This window comes from Rhinopithecus bieti, unplaced genomic scaffold (genome assembly GCF_001698545.2).
Source record: "Rhinopithecus bieti isolate Rb0 unplaced genomic scaffold, ASM169854v2 scaffold_20892, whole genome shotgun sequence".
In the NCBI taxonomy this organism is placed as follows: domain Eukaryota; kingdom Metazoa; phylum Chordata; class Mammalia; order Primates; family Cercopithecidae; genus Rhinopithecus; species Rhinopithecus bieti.
The window spans coordinates 1100603-1122291 of NW_016810602.1; the positions used below are offsets into that span (position 1 = coordinate 1100603).

General features: G+C 33.7%; 1 protein-coding gene across 10 annotated transcripts in view; it reads right to left on the bottom strand.

Moving 5' to 3' along the window:
- The window catches only part of FUT8 (fucosyltransferase 8), a 354455-nt gene that overhangs the window by 183027 nt on the left and 149739 nt on the right, over nucleotides 1-21689 (bottom strand). For 8 of the 10 annotated variants that reach the window (XM_017892453.1, XM_017892444.1, XM_017892446.1 and 5 more), the window contains one exon: nucleotides 4617-5046. The exons of 1 other annotated variant lie outside the window; for it this stretch is intronic. In XM_017892453.1, coding sequence (XP_017747942.1) covers nucleotides 4617-4819 — 203 coding nt within the window. In that variant the 5' untranslated portion in view covers nucleotides 4820-5046. Of the gene's footprint in view, nucleotides 1-4616; nucleotides 5047-12395; nucleotides 12418-21689 lie in introns of those variants that run through there. One more of the 10 variants, XM_017892447.1, reaches the window with a different exon arrangement.

A 21689-nucleotide genomic window follows, 5' to 3' on the forward strand; every position in this document is an offset into this window, starting at 1 on the left:
GGTATCTATTTCTTCTATTTTGAATATGGGTAGGCCTCTTGACCTGCAATGAACAGAATGTGGCAGATTTGACACTGTGTTACTTCTGATGCTCAGTCTCATGAGGCCATGCAATTCCTGCTGTCTTCCTCTTAGAACACTACCATGTAAGAAATCTGGGCTATCCTTCCAGAAAAGAAATATGGAAGCGAGCCAGTTAATGGTCAACCTAATTGCTAAATATGTAAGTGAGGTCATTTTGGACTGCCCAATCACAACCAAGCCACCAGATGACTGCAGCCACACGAGTGACCCTGTTTATAATTAGAAAAAAAGCCTAGCTGGAGTTAACCCAAATTGGAAAAATCAAGGGCAAATAAATGACTGTTTTATGTCACTATGTTTTTGTTTTTCATTATATTATACCATATTTTATATTACTAATAAATATAATTTTGTGTTTATATATTTTTAAAAAACGATTTTTTCAAAGAACTTATTAAAAGAAAACAGTTCAATTATTTAAAATAGGCAACAGATTCTTTGGTGAAGTGAATAAAAACTTCACCAAAGTTGACATATGAATGGCAAATAAACACATTAAAAAATGGCCAGTATCATTCATTACAGAAATACAAATTGAAACCTCAATGAGATAGTATTACATATCTATTACAATGGCTAAAATAAAAATAACTGACACTTGCAAATGCTGGGTAGGAGGAGAGCAAGTAGAACTCTCAGGAATTTCTGGTAAGAATTTCAAAATGGTACAGGTACTCTTGAAAAACAACTGAGCCGCTTCTTATAAAGTTAAATATGCAGTTAACATATGACCAGCAGTACCACTCCTAGTGGGAGTGCCCAAGAGAAATAAAACTATGGTCATACAAAAGTTTATGAAACAAAGGTTAATAGTGACTTTGCTCACAACTGCCCCAAAATGGAAATAACCTCACATTCTTGAATTGGTGAATGGATCAAAAAAAAAAAAAAAAAAGTGATAGATCTTGCTATGATTTGGATGTGGTTTGTCCTCAACAAAACTCACGTTGAAATTTGATCCCCAACATGGCAGTGTTGGGAGGTGGGACCCAGTGGGAGGTATCTGGGTTATGCAGCTAGATCCCTCATGAATAAATTAATGCTCCTCCTTCAGAGATGACTGAGTTCTCCTTCTCATGGGAATGGAATAGTTACCAAAAGAGCAGGTTGTTTAAGAAAGTCTGGCTTCCTCGGTTTCTGTCTTGCTTCCTCTCTTATCATGTGATCTCTTTATACATGCTTACTCTCCTTCCACTTCCTACCATGAATTGAAGCGGCCTGAGGACCTCATCAGATGCAACTGTTCAATCTTGGACTTTTCAGCCACCAGAATCATGAGCCAAATAACTTCTTTCTCTATGAACTATCCAGTGTCAGGTACTCTGTGATAGCAACGCTAAATGGGCTAAGACACATCAATATAATGGAATACTACTCAACATTTAAAAAGAATAAAAATACTACTCAGCAATAAAAAAGAATGAACTACTAATACAGACAATAATATTGATAAATCTCAGAAACATTATGGTAAATGAAAAAAGACTCAAAAGGCTACATACTACGTAATTCAATTTATATGACATTCTGAAACAGTAAAAAAGTGTGACAGAAAGCAGATCAGTAAGTGCCAGGGACAGGAGGTAGGGAGAGAATTTGACCATAAGAGGGAACAACAGAATTCTAGAGAGAGGTAGAATTCATCTATAATTTTTGTGATGGTTACATGACTAAGTATTTGCCAAAACTCACAGACATCTATGATAAAGTGAGTGAATTTTATGTACGGACATTACTCATCAATAGATCAAATTTACACAAATACACTGCAACCTCCTATATATCGTGATTGTACATTTGCATCCCTCTGCGATATATTTAAATTATTTTCCTAAATTTCTAACACTATCAACAAAATCCAGAAAATTCTACTGAAAGATTTGTTAAGTGCTTTTCAAATTATTGTCTTGAATCTACAAAATCTAAAAAATTGTAGTTCCAAGCTTCTGTGTTGCTTTCCAACTCCAATCCATATGCCTTATCGCAAAGAAATGACCTAGTTATAAACATCTGAACCAATCCTTTGTAGTCTGACTTGTGAACATATTTTCTTACAAGAAAAAGACATAACAAATGAAGTACAAAATATTAACTTAATTACTATAAGGGGAAAAAAAATTCCAATGCTAGTAGCACCTCCATTTCTCTTCCTTTCATGCCAGAGGGCTCTAAAACGACATCCCTTTGGAAGAAACACAAACGGCCCCAGCAGTAAAGTCAATGAAAGGGCCCAAGGAGGCTTTCTTCCCTAATGAGGGAAAATAACTATAAACTATTTTCCTGAAATTATATTCCCTTATATAAACACGGGCTCATTGGCTTAGTCTGTTTTCAGACTGTAATTACATGGTAATACCCTTTGACTTAGGTGATTCAGCTCTTAGAATTAGTCTCTACATTTAAATGTAGTAGTTAAGAAATTAATTTCAACATATAAAATATAAAGAAAGTGACTTAATAGACCTAAAGATTATTTTGCAGAAAGAAAAATTCATACTAAAGGCAAGCTTTCCCTTCAAACAACAAAAACAAGACATTTGGCAGTCAGAAATAAACAAACTAAAATATCAGTATTGAAGATGGAACCACAAGAAAAGTGAGCAATTATTTATTAGCCTAAATTGTTAAGGGGAAAAATATTTTTAGGAGCAAAATTCCCATGATATAGAAGGAGATTTTACTACAATCAAAGCAAACTCCAAAATCAACTAGAATAGTAGCTATTCTTGGTGATCTCATACGTCTCATACTAAGACGTTTAGGTCACTGATTTCTCTGTTTTCTGCTCAGGAAGGCAATACAGTCATTCAGAGTTTAGGTTTTGGAGTCATACTACTGAGATTCAAAGTAGGCTCTACCACTTGTGAAAAGTGTGACCTTCAGCAAATTAAATTACTTAACATCTCTATAATTCTTAATCTGTAAAACGGTTACAAAAATGGTACTAACATCTCAGAAAGATAGTGTGAAATTCAATGAGATGATCCATGCAAAGTCCTTGGCACAGTACCTGGCATGTAATAAATGACAGCTATTATTACTAACCCCTAAATTATCAATCTTTAGAATGAATAAGACTCTACTGAAAGATCACCTTTCTATATGATGTTCCCTGAGTACCCCAAGTAGGAAAGAAAATAATAGACAAATTCAAGAAGTTCTATCCACTTTCTGATCCCTGACCACTTGCTATCTTCTTGAATGGTACTACAACAAATGACAATAATAATGTTTCATTCATTTTTATCTTAACACCTAGCATTGCCTTTCAAAGGACATAAAAGGACCCAAATAACATTATGGTGAAGAAAAAGTTATGACTGTAGACAAAGGGAAAAATCCGAGTTCTAAACAAAGAGTGAAGGGCAGTGAGAGTAGAAAATGAGAGGACCATGGGCATCCTCTCTATAGCATCAAGGGTAATTTAACACTGTCAACTACATTCTTCCCTCACAGAACGTTCCTCAGTTTCCGTAACAGCTCTCCCTCTCTATTCTTCCCCAACTATTCTAAAAGCTTTCTGCACAACTGGATGTTTCCACTTTCTACTCCTTAATTTATGTGTTTCTCAAAGAGAAATGAACTTTCAGCTCTTTTTCTCTATACCACTTCCCTTAGGGTTAATTACCACCTCTGAAGTAATGACTCTCAAATCTTCATTTCTGGCTTCTCTAGTTTGAGAGAGCAAGTACTACACGATCATCTTTGCATATAAGATACTAGGTAATGTTTTACCTCAATAACTTTGGAAAAAAATTCAGAGATCGCCTATGTAATATTATGTTTACTTGCTCCCTGAAAATATATAGGAGACTGTGGTTTTCCAAACACTTGATGTCTTCTAATAGATATATGTCACATTTTTTACAGACTAGAAATAACAATGATAATCATCTTCTGGATTCCAGATCCAGTTGTTTAATGACAAACTTTCACTTCTACATTTTAATAAGTTATAGTTAGACTAACTCAGCCTCCCAGTTATTAGAATATCTTTGTTACAGTTCATATAAAATTTTTAATATACACTAGTTTAAATCATAGTTTGGATTTAATACATCAATTTTTTAATATGTAACTGTAAATGAAATACAAGTACATAAATTAAATGGCATAGTTTTTCTACATTAAAATTCATATGCAAAATAATGATGCCACTATGGAGAAATTATCTTGGGATGTCCCTGGGCCACACTGGAAGAAAAATTGTCTTGGGCCACATATAAAGTACACTAACACTAATGATAGCTGATGAGCTTAAAAAAAAAAAAATTTAAAAATCTCAGAATGTTTTAAGAAAGTTTACAAATTTGTGTTGGGCCTCATTCAAAGCTGTCCTGGGTCATCTGTGGCCCATGGGCTGTGGGTTGGACAAACTTGCTCTGTATTAAATATACGGAGATAGAAAACCGTCTTTTGACAAAGACAGCCGGTTATAAAAATAATTAACTATTTTCCTAGCAGAATGAAGCCCTACACCTAAAACAAAGTACAGTATTTCATCATTCTTCCTTAAGTATTTTAGGACCTACCGGAGAGATTCGGCCATTCTCCTCAAGTCTTCATTCTGCTGTTTTAAGCGTTCAAGCTTTGCCAGAATCTTGGACAGTTCTCGGCTAGAGTGATCAGGATGGTCATTATCTCGTACCAAGTGACCACCTATATAAAATAGCAAGGTCCCCCAGGCAAAAAGAATGAGCATAATCCAACGCCAGGAACCAGTCCATGGCCGCATTTTCAGATTTTCAACTCACTTCCCTGGAGTCTTGGAGCTCAAAGAATTGAAAACATTGTAACTCTGTTTCTAGTTAGTGCACAGGTGGATAGACTTCTGTTGTTTCAACACATGATGCTTCGGACAAATTATTCTCTCTAGTAGTCCTGTGGTGAATCTTTCAAAGAGATCCTTCTGGTGGTATGTGTAGGAAGCTTTATCGTCCCGTACTTCATGGACTCTACATGCTGTGGAAAGAGTAAGAAATGTATTTAAATTATTTAAGATATATAAAACAGCATATGCTGAGATTTTTGGAGTTAAAGGAAACACATTGGTGTTGACTAGCCAACAAGCTGGAAGATAACCTAACTGCCTAATAACAAGTAAAGGGTAAAAGTTTTAAATCTGTTAATCTGTATATTAAATCAGCCATGTACGTTAGTGCTCTACCAGATAACAGACTAGCTCTAAGCCTGAAAGTCCTCAAAGTGCCATCATCATTTTCTTTTCCTTCTTACATAATTATACAATAGTTTATATATGAAGACTTAAAACTTATATCTTTGAACAATCAATCAAAAACAAAACATACTCAACCATGTTATTTTGGGGTAGTATGTTCATTATCTCAAGAAAAAACATGTTCCCTGTATGAGTGATTTCATTTCTACCAGTTCTCAACTCCACTCTCCTCCCTCACTGTTCAGCTGCCATTATACCACTTAACTCTGCAGGTGACAGGCAAATTGTCACTTTTAGGATAAATTCTAAAACTGACATGCATATTAGCCAAGTAAAGGTTATCATAGCCATTCACCAGCTGGCAGTCATTCCAAATATCAGAAGCAAAGGTTCAAATGAACCAGGCTAGACTACTGCTTCGTCAAATTTATTAAAAACACCAACAATTACAACAAACATCTAGTACCAGCTACATCCTAGTTACTGTGCATCTTAAACTACAAATGCACATTCTTTTCCAGGCTTGGTTACAGGTATCATTTGTCATTTCTCCATCATTAGGCTTAAAATTCCCTTGGAAACCAAACTATTTTCTCCCCAAAGAGAGAATTTGTAGGCAAAAATATAATTTAAAACCTTTTGACAGGCCAGCCGCAGTGGCTCACATCTGTAATCCCTGCACTTTGGAAGGAGTCAAGGCAGGAGGATTGCTTGGACCCAGAGTTCGAGACCAACCTGGCAAGATGGTGAAACCCCATCTCTATAAAATTTTAATTTTAAAATGTTTTGATAATTTTAAAGCTATAGAAGAGAAATCATATGTCTAGACAGTGTTCCATATAAAAAAGAAGAGAGAAAAAAGAAATAGTTTCTGTATACAAGACTGAATGTGAGGGCACCTGACCACCAATCAGTGGTAAAAAGATTGGCAGAAAAGATGGAGGAGAGGCTTCAAAATCAGAGCACAGGGCCACTATTTTTCCACTTTTGCACCTTAAATCTCAATTGTTTTTAAAACACCAAATATTCAAAGAGAAGAAAATCTCTTCAAATGGTTGTCCTAGAAACACTCTACTTCCTTCCCATTTATTCCTACATCATTTACCTTAATGCTACTGATTTACAATGGCTAAAACATACAATGAAAAGGATTGTACTTGCTGAGAACTGTTTGAAAACCAAATTAAAAAGGAATAATCCAAGTAAAAGTTGTCTGTTGTTTTAATAACTATTCTTAAATCTATCAAAACACTCTTTTATTGACTCCATTGTTCATCCCATCCCTTTCTTAAAACTCTTTCTCAAATCCCCACTCCTCTGAACTCAGGTATCCCCTACTTGTCATCTTATGTTAAAAAAAACACAGATATCCAGGGCTCTGTGACTTACAAACCAAATAAAAAATGAATTCATTCTGATGGCATAAGAAATTGATTCAATTCAGTAAGTCAGCCAAAAAATGTAAGTATTAATATTTCAATTAAAAATTTTGTGACAACATATGCAACACTGTAAAATGTTACTATACTTATATGCTGAAACTATACTATATCCTAGTTAATTCCAAGCTATTAAGATATGCAGTTGTCCCTCCGTACCCTCCACAGACACCAAAATCCACAGATGTTTGGATTTCTTACATAAAATGGCATAGTATTTACATAAAACCTACACACATCCTCCCAAATACATTAAATCATTTCTAGATTACTTATAACACTTAATACAATTGAAATGCTATGTAAATAGTCGATTTTGGGGGGTTTTTTGGCAAATATTTTGATCTGTAGCTGGCTGAATCAAGAATACTAAAACTGCAACTACAGAGGGTAAACTGTGTATCAGATATTAAAAATTTTTTCTTTCCCTTCACTGCAAAAGTAATGCAGAAAACAGACAACTGTGATAAACAACCAAAGCAAAGGTAGCTTTCTTAAAAGAGTAATTTAAACAATAAAAGACATGCTGAAACATTTTCTTGGGTTTACAATAAAATTGTAATATTTAAAGCCAGCACAACTTGAACAGTAACAACAGTTTACAGAAACAAATTTTGAATAACAAAATTTGTATAACAAAAAACACTTTCCATTTTTTATAAACCATTACCAAAAATATCTAAGACATTAAATTCTATATTATACATCAATATTGATAATACTTGAGTTGTAAAAAGCAATACATTATTATAGGAGCAAAACATGGTCATTTTCTAAATTAATAACATCATTTGAACTATGTTTTTAGAGAGACTTTCCCATGATTTTTTTTTGTCTTTGCCAGTATTTTTTAAATCCCCAGTTTTGGGGTCAACAAAACCAAGTAGAGCTGAAAAACAAGTCGTTTTCTATGCAATTTTCCTCTGCAAGGTTTAAAAGAACAAGTACAGAATTTTTTCCCTATCTACTAACTATAATGAATGCTTGCTTACTTACTTATGGTTACTGTTTATTGTCTGAACCATGCTTTTAAAATATAAACGCCATAATTTTGTTCACTGTGTTCACTGATGTATCCCAGGCACTAAGAACGGTATTTGGCACTTAGTTGGCACTAATGAATATAGCTTAAACTGCATTTATGCCCTACTTAAGATGGTAAACGGCAATGCAGAAAGTGAGAGAATGCTATTATAAGGAAATGGTTCAAAAATAAGGTCATTAATAAACTTTCATATTTGTTATTGTCAACATATATCTTATAAAGACATTCCTTGGTTGATTAAATTTAATTGGCCTAAAAGACCAAAAGTGCTTTTTTTTTTTTTTTTTTTTTTTTTTGAGTCTCGCTCTGTCTCCAGGCTGGAGTGCAGTGGCACAATCTTGGCTCACTGCAACCTCCACCTCCAGGGTTCAAGAGGTTCTCCTATCTTAGCCTCCTGAGTAGCTGCGATTACAGGTGTCTGCCTGGCTCATTTTTTGTATGTTTAGTAGAGATGGAATTTCACCATTTTGTCAGGCTGGTCTCAAACTCCTGATCTCAGGTGATCCACCTGCCTCAGCCTCCCAAAGTATAGGGATTACAGGTATGAGCCACCACATTCAGCCAAAAGAGTCTTATGGTTTGCCTTTTAACCATGAAGAACTAATGTATCTTATTTTCTTCATTTAGAAGACTCACTTTGCAAAGACAACGATATGACTGAAGAAAGTATGTACAGCCTTTGATATGAAGGCCAATCAACTTACTTGTGAAAGTATTAGTAAAAAGAGTTCAAATTAGTAAAAAAAATTAAAAATTAATTACATATATCAGCTAATTTCTGACTAAAATTTATATAGCAGTGTTTGTTGAGATTTGTTCTCAGAGTGGGCTTTCTTTTCAAGAATTTATAAATTTATTACTACTAAAGACTCACATAGTACCCTTCTTCTGCAAAATACTAAATGGACTGAAATGTGCCAGGATTCTTTTTGCAAATTTATTTAATTAGTGATTTTTTTTTTTAAGAGACAAAGTTGGCTGGGCACGGTGGCTCACGCTTGTAATCCCAGCACTTCGGGAGGCTGAGGCGGGTAGATTACAAGGTCAGGAGTTCAAGACCAGCCTAGCCAAGATGGTGAAACCCTATCTCTACTAAAAATACAAAAATTAGCCAGGCATGGTGGTGGGTGCCTGTAATCCCAGCTACTCAGGAGGCTGAGGCAGAGAACTGCTTGAACCTGGGAGGCAGAGGTTGCAGTGAGCAGAGATTGCAACACCACACTCAACCCTGGGCGACAGAGCGAGGCTCTGTCTCAAAAAAAAAAAGAAAAAGAGAGAGGGAGACAAAATCTCAGCATGTTGCCTACGCTAGATTGATATCACTTTTTTAAGGTACTAAGGTATTTAAATGTTTCATTTCTTTTGGTATTTACAGAGATTCTTTGCGTAATATTTGTTTAATGTCTCTGGAACAATAAATATATTTGATTTTCAAAGTACTTTTCTGAATCTGGAAGCTAGAGTGTAATATCAGTAAGATAAGGAGACTTAATAGAGTTGCTATGAGCCTTAAATAAGGTTAACATTATATAAACCACTTAAATGCTTGGCACATAAGAAGTGCTCCAAAAAAAGTAATTTTATTTTAATGCTGACAAGACATAAAAATTAAAAGTATGGGTGCTAGAATCAGCAGTGTCTAGCCTGGAGTCTCAGTTCTGCTACATCATAGCTAGGTAACCTCACTGAACAATCTGTAAACTGGAGATAATAAATATCACCTCTCCTAGAGAATAGTGGAAAAGGCTTAAATAAAATAATCATCAATAGGGAAGCACCTCAGCACATGATGCAGCAAATTATTATGTGGTATATATTGATGTTGTTACATTATTTTATAGACCCATTTATGATTATTTATATAATTAATATGCCACATGCTGTTGTAGGCAGCTTCTGAAATGGCTGCTAACTATCTCTGCATCCACTATTCATGCCCTCGTATCATCTCCTCCTCTTGAGTGTTGGCTGGACCTAGTGACTTGTTTCTTAAATAGAATATAGTAAAAGTGACAGAATTTCACTTCCAAGATAAGGTTACAAAAGACTGGAGCTTCTGTGTCTTGCTCACATTGTCCCTGCTTGCTTATTCTGACTATACAAGCTACCATACTGTGAGTCATCATGCAGAGAGGCCTATGTGGAAAGGAACCGAGGGCAGCCTTTAGACAACTGTCAACAAAGATTTAAAGTGCTCAGTCCTAAGACCACAAGCACCTCACAAGGTTGTCGAATCCTGCCAATGACCATGTGAATGTAAGCAAGCTTAGAAATGCACCCTCACCAGTCAAGCCTCAACACAGCTGTAGCTTTGGTCCACATCTTGAATGCAGGCTTTTTAAAGACCCTCACCTAGGAGATGGAGCTTAGCCAGAGGATCCAGCTAAACCATCCCTAAATTCTGACCAACAGATAATAAATTGTTGCTTTAAGCCACTGAGTCTAAAGGTAATTTGTTATGTAGCAATAAATAATTAATACATATGTCTACCTTCCCTAGAAGGTTAAAAGCCTGATCTTCACTTCATGTGTTATTTTCCGTCTCTAGCAAGTTGTAGAACGCCTTGGGCACAGAATAGGTATTCAAGATGCAGGACAGAACTGAATCATAATCACATTTCCTTATGTATTCTGCTAATACCTCTTATACATATCATAAAACAAAACTCAAATTTACAGCAAATAAGAGATTTAACAGATATAATTACAATTATTGGTTTAAATACCAGAGGTTAAAAAGCATATTTATTAATAGCTGCTAAACAGAGTTCCATCTCCAACCATGAAAGAATAACTACTACTAGATTAGCCTCACATATAAACTAGAAAACTTTAAAAAACATATTTAGAAAAACTGTTTTCAGATATTGGGCAAAGGTCAAAGAAGACTGTAATGTCTGAGAGAAAGTTAATAAAAGTAAGCCCTATGATCACTTCACCCTTCTGCCAGCTGAACACCATTCGCTGAACACCAGCACAGAAAGAAAGAACCCAAACAAAACACAGCCATCTTCCTCAGGTGAGAAGACAAAGACCAAAGTTCAGGGAATTTAAGGGAGGTGGAATTTGCAGGTCATTATACTAAAGAGGAGGTAGATACTCAGAAGGAAAGCTCCAAATTTTGCATAGGAGATCCTTTGAGTCTTTGGCGGGAAACTAAGTTATAGTAAGAATTCATGAAGCTTGCAAAGGATAATTATCAGAAAGAGAAAAATTAAATACTGGGTAGCTAAAAGCTGAACATATCTCAAAGATTAGGCAAAGCTGGGAGACCTATGAGTTCCAACCAGGTACAATAAAAATACCACAGAGAAAACCTGCAGCATTCAGTAAAAATCCAAGAAATAAAACACCTTAGAAATTAGAATTAAGCAAGTAGGAATCAGAAAATGTTTTCTGTAAAGGGCAAGATAAGTATCTTAGGCTATGCGAGGCATATACTGTCTCTGTCACATATACTTCTTAATTTTATTTTGTTTCTTTATAACCCTTTAAAAATGTAAAACCCATTCTTAGATCACAGACTATACAAAAACGGGCTGTGGACCAGATATGGCTCATAAACCAAAGTCTACTGACTCCAGTTATAGAATAAAAGCTATGCCAACAAGAGCCCTAACAAAGCTTAAAAACAAGCTACAAAAGGATCAGTGTAATCCAAAAGTAAATTATCTGCCTGTCAAAATAAAACTCAACAATCTTCAAAGAAAGATAAGAAAATATAAACAATCAAAAATAGAAAGTACATATTATCAAAAGTTACAAAGAATACGAAGAGAGGTCACGCTGTGATGTAGGCATCCAAAGACCTGCTAAAAGCGAAGGATGGAGCTGGAACACTGAGGAAACACTCCAGCACCCCAGTCTCCAAACCAAGAATGAAGAAACAGCAAGCAGTCCACTACTGCAGGAATTTCAAGTTTCTGATTCAGTGAATTTAACTATTACAATGACAACAAAAAAACAAATCCAACTCAAGTCACTGTTGGACTGACTCAATCTCTGCCCCATCCCAATCCACATGCACAAACATCATCAAAGAAGAAAGGTACCCATTTCTGAGCATAAATACTATCCACCTCAATCTTTGTTGCCCTTTACCTAAAATATCTGGCATGCAACAAAAAACAATTATATACACACACACACACACACACACACACACACACACACACACACACAACTTTTTTTTTTAAAGTTAACAACAAACCCAAACCATAGTCAAAAGACAAGGCAAACACCAGAACTAGACTTATAAATGAATCAGATATTTGAACTATCAGACAGAAAACTTAGAATAATTGTAATTTATGTATTAAAGGATCTCATGGTAAATATGAACAAAATACAAAAACAGATAAGGGATTCAGCAAAGAAGAAATGCTAAATGAACATAAAAATGAAATATCAGAAAATCTTCAACAGAATTATCAGAAGATTAGACAAAGCTAAAACAAATCAGTGAGCTTAAAAGAGGTAAATAGATATTATTCAAAATGAAACCCAAAAGAAGAAACAGACTGAAATTAAAAAAAAAAAAAAGAACAGGAATTTTAAAGCTGTAGTATAATATCCAATGATCTACTGCAGGTGTAACTGGAGTTTAATAATGTGAAGAAAACAAGAACAGAGAAGAAAATATACTTACAGAGATGTTAGCTGGGAATTTTCCAAAGTAAAAAAATGATAAAACACCGCAGCTCAAAGAAATGCAGAGAATTGCTAGTAGGGCAAACTTAAAATGTAGACAAAAAGCTGCTTAAAAAAAAAACACGCTGAAAGAGAAAAAATTTTCAGGTAGTTAGAAAAAAAGAAATATTACATACAGAGAAAAAAAAGTGAGAACACACTACATGTAACAGAGAAGGCCAGTCAAAAAACAATGGGGCATCATCTTTAAAATACCAAGGGGGAAAAACGGCAACTGAGCATTCTAGATCCAGTGAAAATACCTTTCACTGGATAAAATGAAGGCAAAACAAAGGCAAATAAAGGCAAAATCAACACTCTTCCAGAAAAAAAAGAAGTTAAAAAATATTCTGTGCCAGCAAAACTGTACTATAAAAAATGTTAAACGAAATTTTTCAAGGAATATGATACCAGATAAAATGCAGATCTGCACACACAAAACAGCACCAGAAATGGTGAAATCTAAAAAATCAGAGATATTTTCGCTTAATTTAACCACATTAAAAGTTAAAAAGCTGTTAAACTCAAAATGGCAATAATGTATCACTGGGTTTATAATATATGTAGATGTAAAACATATGACAAAATATAAAAAAGATGAGAGGGAGGAAATGGAAGTGCACAGAAGTCAAGTTCTCACTACACATGAACTGGTGTATTATTTGAAGGTAGACCAATAATTATATATATAGTAAGACCCAGAGCTACACTGTCTGCTTTAATAGCTACTACATGCAACTATTTAAATTAGAATTAAAATTAAAAATTTATTTCCCCAGCCTGAGCAACATAGTGAGACCCTGTCTCTATAAATAAATTAAAAACTGGTGGTGCACAGTTTTTACTACAGTTCCAACTCCTTGGGAGGCTGAGGTGGGAGGATCACTTGAGCCCAGGAGGCTGAGGCTGCAGTGAGCCGTGATCGCACCATTCTACTCCAGCATGGGTGACAGAGCAAGACTCTGTCTGGGAAAAAAAGAAACAAAATGTATTTCCTCAGGCACAGTAGGCCACATTTTGATTGCTCAATAGCCACCTGTGTCTAGTGGTTACCATTATGAATGGTGTAGATACAGAGCACTTTCAACATCAAATGGTATTTCCCCAAAGCGATAGTTTTTATTAAATAAAATTAAAAGGTATAGCAAAGAAAAAGCCAGTGGTGAAGATAAAAATGGAATTAAAAAATGAAAGTATAATTCACAACAGAAAACAGAGAAGAGAAAGTTCCTGAGAAGACCAGGAAAAGTTTCACAGCTGCAGTAGAGAAGGGAGCATATTTGAAGTATTAATAAAAGAAATGACAATGAGCTGCAGTCTCCATTCTTCAGGATGGTCACTTTGGAAGCATTCTCTACTATGCCACCAGTAAGTAACTGACCTCCTAAATAATATACTTCATTTAGTGCAGTCATTCATGTTATGTAAGTTTTATTTATTTTTTAAATATGCGGCATGGTTCTTATCAACATTTATAATGGAAAGCAACTGGAATAAATCTACCACGCATTTTACATAAATCTATACAACACGATGATCCATTCACTTATATGTTCAAAAACTACTCATTCAGTTTCTATTACATAAAATACACTACATATCCTAGGCATTGAGGATGTAGCAGTGAACAAGACAGACAAAAATCCCTGCTTTCAGTAGGTAATATTATAGTAGATTCTAATTGCAAAGTGAAGTAATGCGACTAAAACAAACAACCAAAAAAGAAAAAAAGCCTCTTCTTACAGCAACTAACATTCTGAGTGATGCAGCAGAAACTGAATATAAACTATTCCACAAATAATTGCATTTTTTGCTATCATTATTTAAGCATAAAATTGAACACTGCCACCTGCACACCACAAAATGTTATAATACTATAATTTGAAAATCAAAATATGTGTACAGTGTCAGAATAAAACATAGCAAATTTATTGTTGCAATCTTCAAATCCTTATGTATTACAGAATGTTTAAAATTATATATATAAACAGATGATCATTATGTCAAGATTTTACCGCAGAGTTGAAACTAAGCTACTTTCAAAGTTTTATCACAAACATTAGCACCTTTGTAAGATCCAACCATACTGAAAAAAAATCTTCAGAAGTGGAACCAAGTCTCTATAGTCTCTATTAAATTTATAATGATTACAATAACTGTGTTGCCACTGTTGTGACCGTTACCATCATCATAACTCCCCAAAATATAAGCAGGCTAGGATGTGTTGTCTTTTCTTTTTTAAAATTCAACATTCTTTTAAACATTTTTACATACAAAAAGTTTGTGTGTATATATGTGTAATATATACAACTTGATGAGCTTGCAAAGTAGACACCTGTGAACTCATCACCACAATCTATGCCATAAACCTATTCATCATCTGCAAGAGTTTTCTCCCACTCTCTTATTTACTATTACTAATTTGTGTGTTTGTAGTAAGAACGCTTTACATAAGACCTATCCTCTTAGGAAATTTTTAACCATACAATACAGCATTGTTAACTATAGGCACCATGCTGTACAACAGATTTCTGAGACTTATCTTTACAACCAAAACTCTGTACCCTTTGACTAATACTTCCTCATTTCCCCCTCCTACATTTCCTAAAGATAGATATAGCTCAATTATTCCATTAGACATAACAAAAAATGCAGTACCATTTATAATACGATCAAACTGACACTTCTTAAGTCTAACAAGAAAATGAACAATGGCCACATTTGGCATATGACTGTGTGAAAAGGATGTCTCCAAGAATCACATTCAAGTACTTTGATGCTGAGGCCAGAAGATGAGTATGTGACAATCTGCTGAAGAACCAAACAACTAAAAGCCTGGCCTGTTGTGCTATGAGCCATGTCAAAGGAGGGTTGTCTTTTAAACTCAAAAATAATTCAGCACTTATTTAAATAATATAAATATGTGTACTCTATGCAAAGAGTAATATGGCATTATATATCAAATAGTTACATACATATGCCTTTTGACAAGAAATTCCACTCGCAATAATTTATGCTAAGATGCATTTTAATATGTAAACAAAATGCATTCACATATTCATTGCATCATTGTCTGCAATAGCACTAAACTGGAAAAACAACATAATTGCCCATCAACAGAAGTATGGTTGAATAAATTATTAATTATTTTGCCAAAAGTATTATTTTATACTATGATGCCAACAAGAAGGAAAATGTAACCCATAACCAGGAAGAAAATCAGTCCATTTAAACAGATCCAGAAAACAGCAATAACAATGATGACAGCAGACAAAACAAGTAGCAAAATGTGTGCAAGGATTTAAAAGAAAAAATGTTGAAAACAGAAAACTACAACAAAAATACATAACTTGTAGAACAAAAAATACCATATAGATGGTCCTCAAATTAACAATGGCTCAACTTAATTTTTCAACTTTATGATTATACAAAAGTCATATATATTCAGTAGAAACCATTCTCTGAGTAACACTACAACCATTTTCTTCTTCACTTTCAGTAAAGTATTCAATAAATGATGAAATATTCAACCCTTTATTACAAAATAGTTTTTGTGTTAAGTGATTTTGTCCAACTGTAGACTAATATAATTGTTCTGGGCACATTTAAGGTAGGCTAAGCTATGATGTTCAGATTAGGTGTATTAAACATACTGCAACTCATGATATTTTCAACTTATGATGGGTTCATCAGGACACACAATGATCTTGTTAAAAAGAGCCTGGTATTTCCTGCCTTCTCTCTCTTGCCCCCTTTCTCTTGTTCCCTTTCTTGCCATGTGATACACTGGCTACCCCTTTGCCTTCCACCATGACAGGAAGTTTCCTGAGGCTCTCACCCAGAAGCAGATGCTGGCACTATGCTTCTCCTACAGACTGCAAAGCTGGGAACCAAGTAAACCTTTTGTTTGTTTGTTTGTTTTTTTTTTTTTTTTTTTTGAGACACAGTCTCGCTCTGTCGCCCAGGCTGGAGTGCAGTGGCGAGATCTCAGCTCACTGCAACCTCTACCTGCCAGGTTCAAGGAATTCTCCTGTCTCAGCCTCCCAAGTAGCTGGGACTATAGGCACGCACCACCATGCCCAGCTAATTTTCTGTGGTTTTAGTACAGACGGGTTTTCACTGTGTAAACCTCTTTTCTTTATAAAGCACCCAGTCTCAGGAATTCCTTCAGAGCAACACAAAACAGACTAATCCAGGTAGCCACTGTTGATAGGACTTATTGCCAGACACTACGGTGTTTTTACAGCTTCACCACAGCTGCATCACCTTACAGTAACTATTATTATGAACAAAAAACTGTTCAAATGATAAAAGGCAAATGAAAGTCATCCATCATCATTAGTTAGGCAAAAAGCCATTTACAATATCCGTTTTGGGGCCGGCTGGAAATCTGTAAGCATTTCCCCATTTTTGAGTTTGGCTTCAGAAAAGGACTTCTCGGAAAAAAATTTATCATCAAATTTGAAGTAATGTACATTGAAAATACTATAGGTATTAACTATGGGTATATATAGAATTTACGATCTATTTTTAAATACAAATAAAACTATAATTTAGAGGGTAAAACAGCCACAAGATTGGGGGTGAACAATACATACAAGGCAACATCAGAAAAAAATGCAATCTAGTAAGACAATGAGACAACATCTTTTAAAATGCTGAAAAAAAAAAAGAAATGACAAAACTACACTATGTTATTCAGTAAAATATATTCAAAATAAAAGTAGGTTTCTGTGAATGTGAACTTTCAGCTAACTTGAGTCAAATAGCTAGGAGTAGGATTGCTGGGTTACATGAAAAATGTATGTTTACAAGAAAATGCCAAACTCTATTCCAAAGTGGCTGCACCATTCTGAGTTGTCAGAAGCAATGAATAAGAAGAACTCCTGTTGATCCACAATCTCCCTAGCATTTGGTATTGTCAGTTTGTTTAAAGGCAATTCTAGTAGCTGTGTAATGTAGTGGTATCAAAGTATGGTTTCAATGTGTATTTTTCTAGTAACAAATGACACTGAACATCTGGCCATCTTTTCATGTGCTTATTTTCTATCCATGTATTTTCTCTGGTAAAGTGTCTTTTGAGAGCTTTCGCCCATTTTTTAGATTGTTTGTTTTCTTACAGCTGAGACTTGAGTTCTTTATATATTATGAACATAAGTCTTTTAACAAATACATGATTTTCAAATATTTTCTCCCAGTCTGTGGCTTATCTTTTTATTCTCTTAACAGTGTCTTGCACACAGCAAAATTTTTAAATTTTAAAATATAATACAGTATACTGACTTCTTTTCTTTTATAGACTGTGGTTTTGGTACTAAGTCTATGAATTCAATGCCAAACCCGAAGTCCAATATATTTTCCCCTATGATTTCTTTAAGTTTCAGTTTGAGGTTTCAAAGTTAATCCACCCAAGAAAAACAAAAGCATATTTTTCCACAAAAAAATTAATCTCAAATGTTTGCAGCAGCTTTATTCATAACAGACAAGAAACTACAAAAAAAACAAGATGGCTTTCAACAGGTGAACAGATTAACAAACATGATACATAGAAAACAAATACAAGTTAGTAATAAAAAGGAATACTAGTTAGCAATAAAAAGAAGCCACTGATTTACTCAACAAAATGAATCTTAAACATATGTTGCTAAGTGAAGGAAGACAAAACCAAAGACTACATATTGTGTGCTTCATTTACATGACATTATGGAAAGGGAGAAACTCCAGGTTGAAAAATAGTTCAGTGTTGAAAGTACAAGGAGGGGATGATTATAAAGTGCCTTCAAGAGTAACTTTTATAGTGATGAAACTATTCTAAATGATACTAAAAAAGGACACACCAATTCTGTGGTACTCATCCTCCAAAACCACGAATCCAGTCTAATAATAAAAGAAAATATCAGACAAATCCTCATTTAGAGACATTCAACAAAATACCTGACCAGTACTCTTCAAAAGTATTGAACTATTAAAGTTATAAAAACAAACAACTGAGAAACTGCCATAGATTAGAGAAGTCTAAGGAGACACAATGACTAAATGTAATGTGGTATCCTGAATTAAATCTTGGAAGAGGGCAGGGACACTATGGAAAAACTGCTGAAATCCAAATGCAGTCTGTAGTTTAGAGTATTTCACTACTGTTAATTTAATAGTTTAGACAAATGTACCATGGCTACATAAGATGTTAACATTAGGGGAACATGGGCAAAGAGTATATAGTGACTGTACTCTCTTTGCTAATTTTCTATAATTCTAAAATTATTCTGAAATAAAAGCTTTTAAAAGATAAATGCAAAATAAGTATATTTTTGGAAAACAAAAAATGGAAAGAACTTGTTGCCAGCTGACACACACTACAAGATATATTTAAAAGGATACTTTTCAGGCTGAAAGAAACGATTGTGGATAGAAACTTGAATGTAAATGATGGATTTAAACAGACATGTTAAATATATGGGTAAATACAAATAAAATTTTTTCTCATTTCTAATGTCTCTTTTTTTCACCCTGCCCCCTCCTCATTTCTAATTTCTTTCAAAATAAATTTGACTCAAAGCTAAAATAATAACAAAGTATTATGGGGTTTACAACACACATAATAGTAAAATACATGACAATACTTACACAAAACATAAGAAGCAAAAAAAAGGAAGGACACTGTTTTAAAGTCTCTATATTATACCTCAAGAGGTATAATAATAAAAGTATTTGAAAGTTTGGTGAAATAGGTAAAAGGTTCACAGCGTAAACTCTATGAATGTAATATAAAACAGATGAACAACAAAGAAAAATCAATGAAAACAAAAAAATGGGTTCCCTGAAATGATCAATAAAATTAAAAATCTTCCAGCTGGACTAATCAAGGGCACAAGGACACAAGCTGAAAAAAAAAAAAGAACGTAATTTGCTAATATTAGGAATGAAAGAGGCACTACCTGTAGTATCACTACAGATACCACAGAAGAGTAATAAGGAAATATTACAAATAATTTTCAGTAAATAAATGTGACGTCATACCTGAAATGGACAGATTTCCCAAAAGAAACAAACTACTGAAGCTCAATAAAGAATAGATTACTTGAACAGCTTAATGACTTAAAAACTTAAATTCATAAAATTATGAAGTTCTACAACAAAGAAACTAACAGATAGTGATGGAAATCAGACTAGTACTTGCCAGCAAGTACGAAGATGACTGATTTAGAAAGGAAATGACAGTTGCATGAGGATATAGATTTAAGAAATATCATCTAACTATACACTTAATATGGATTCGCTGATATAAATTATGTTCCAATCAGGTTGACAAAGATTTTAAGAGAAAGCTTAAATTACCCCTATTTTGTGACTAAAATTGAAAATGTCAATAATTGAAAGTTATTTCATTAAATGCCTAAATTATGTCCTTGCATTTAAGTTTCAATGAGACAGATTTTTTCAGCAAATCACCATCCTAGTACATTCTTACTTTTAATGAAAAAAATTTCAACAGTATTTATTATATAGATGTAATCAACTTTCCAAATGTTAATGTGAAAACTGTATTTTTCACAAATTTCAGGCAGTAAGAATCAACTTAAATAATTAGTAATACAATTAACAAACCAGAGAAATTGTACTGAACCTTCTTAGTAGCCGAACTTTTTCTCAGAATAAAAGAAATCAGCATAAATTATTCAAATAGTGATTCCCTAAATCACAATAAATATACACTGCAGTTATAAGAGTTATCAATTTACTTTTTTAACAATTGAAAAGAGTAAAAACCAAAATCATTATTACAAAGTGTTTCTTGAAGTAATTCAATATAATAGAATAAACAAAAATTTAACAGAAAAGTGAAGTCATTTATTTAACAAATTTAATGAATGACTGTTACAAGGTAACAGATTGAACATGACATATTTTAAACTCATTTTCTCATTAACAAACTACTAGAAAACAAAATTTTTTAAGTTGATAAAGAGAATTATAAATAAAACTTTTAAAGAAAAGCTAATTATCAATTACAATGTACAAACATTTTAAGAGCCATATGTAGTACATACATAATCCAATCCAATTCAGGATTAATACGTGCCCAAGATTCTATCTTTTAAATATCTTCTTTGATCGCAATTCATTTTTTAATTAAATATTGTTACAGAATTTATTAAAATCTTTCTTACTGCTTTGCTCCCTATATGGGAAAAGGGTAATCTACAAGTGATGTGTTTATTAATGTAAGAAAGAAATAGAAAGGAACAAGTAAAAATAGTATTGTAAATTAAAATGGTCCTTTAAAGCTAGTTGAAATAAATTTTTACTTTATGTAAAAGCACTTACTAAAACCAACCAAACGGAAATGAAGAAAACAAAAGAAAAAGAGGGAGAGAAGGGAAAAGGCAGGGGAAGAAAGAGGAGAGGATGAAAAGAGAGAAGGCGAGGGTAAGACGGGGAGGAAAAGAGGGCAGGGCAGGAGAGAGAAAAGAAAATTTTCATATAACTCCTACCAAGATTATAAAATTTACCAAGATTATAAAATTTACCAAGATTATAAAATTTACCAAGATTATAAAATTTGAATTTCATTCATTACTTATACTCATCTATCATACTTCATATTTCTTATCAGTAGTGTCATATACACACATAAATTTAAAATGCCAGCATCATAAATACATGAATACAAAATACTAATTCGCTGAAATCAGCCAATATCTTAGAAATTCATCTTCCTAGTTATAAAGTACAAACACATAATCACATTTATAAGGTTCCTATCAAGAATATCTCACTCACCTTAACAATTACACACAATAACACACCAGGTTGTGTTTACTGATACAATTAACTACTCAAATGAGTCTAGAAATCTGGACTTGTCATCTGTATCTTCAGCCCTAAATAAATCAATACTGCTGAAAAACGGTAATACTAATAAATTCAAATGAAATGTGTATATATCACCATTTTCTCTGATTGTGTGTGGGTATGCACATAAATAATACATACTTGATTGGCACCATGATGTGTTAATAGAAAAGCAACCATTTCAAATCAATCACATATGGACAGTTTACCCTGCTATAAAGTAGCAGTCATAATCATAGAAACTCATATAATTGTGAAGATTATATGATAATATGCATAAAAGTGATTTGTACACAGTAAAACAATCTATAAATATTAGTTATTATCTTTCCCTTGCTTAGAAACCAAGTAGATCAGCCTTCTGCCAGTTTCTGGAATATGCCAAGTTCTTACCCAACAT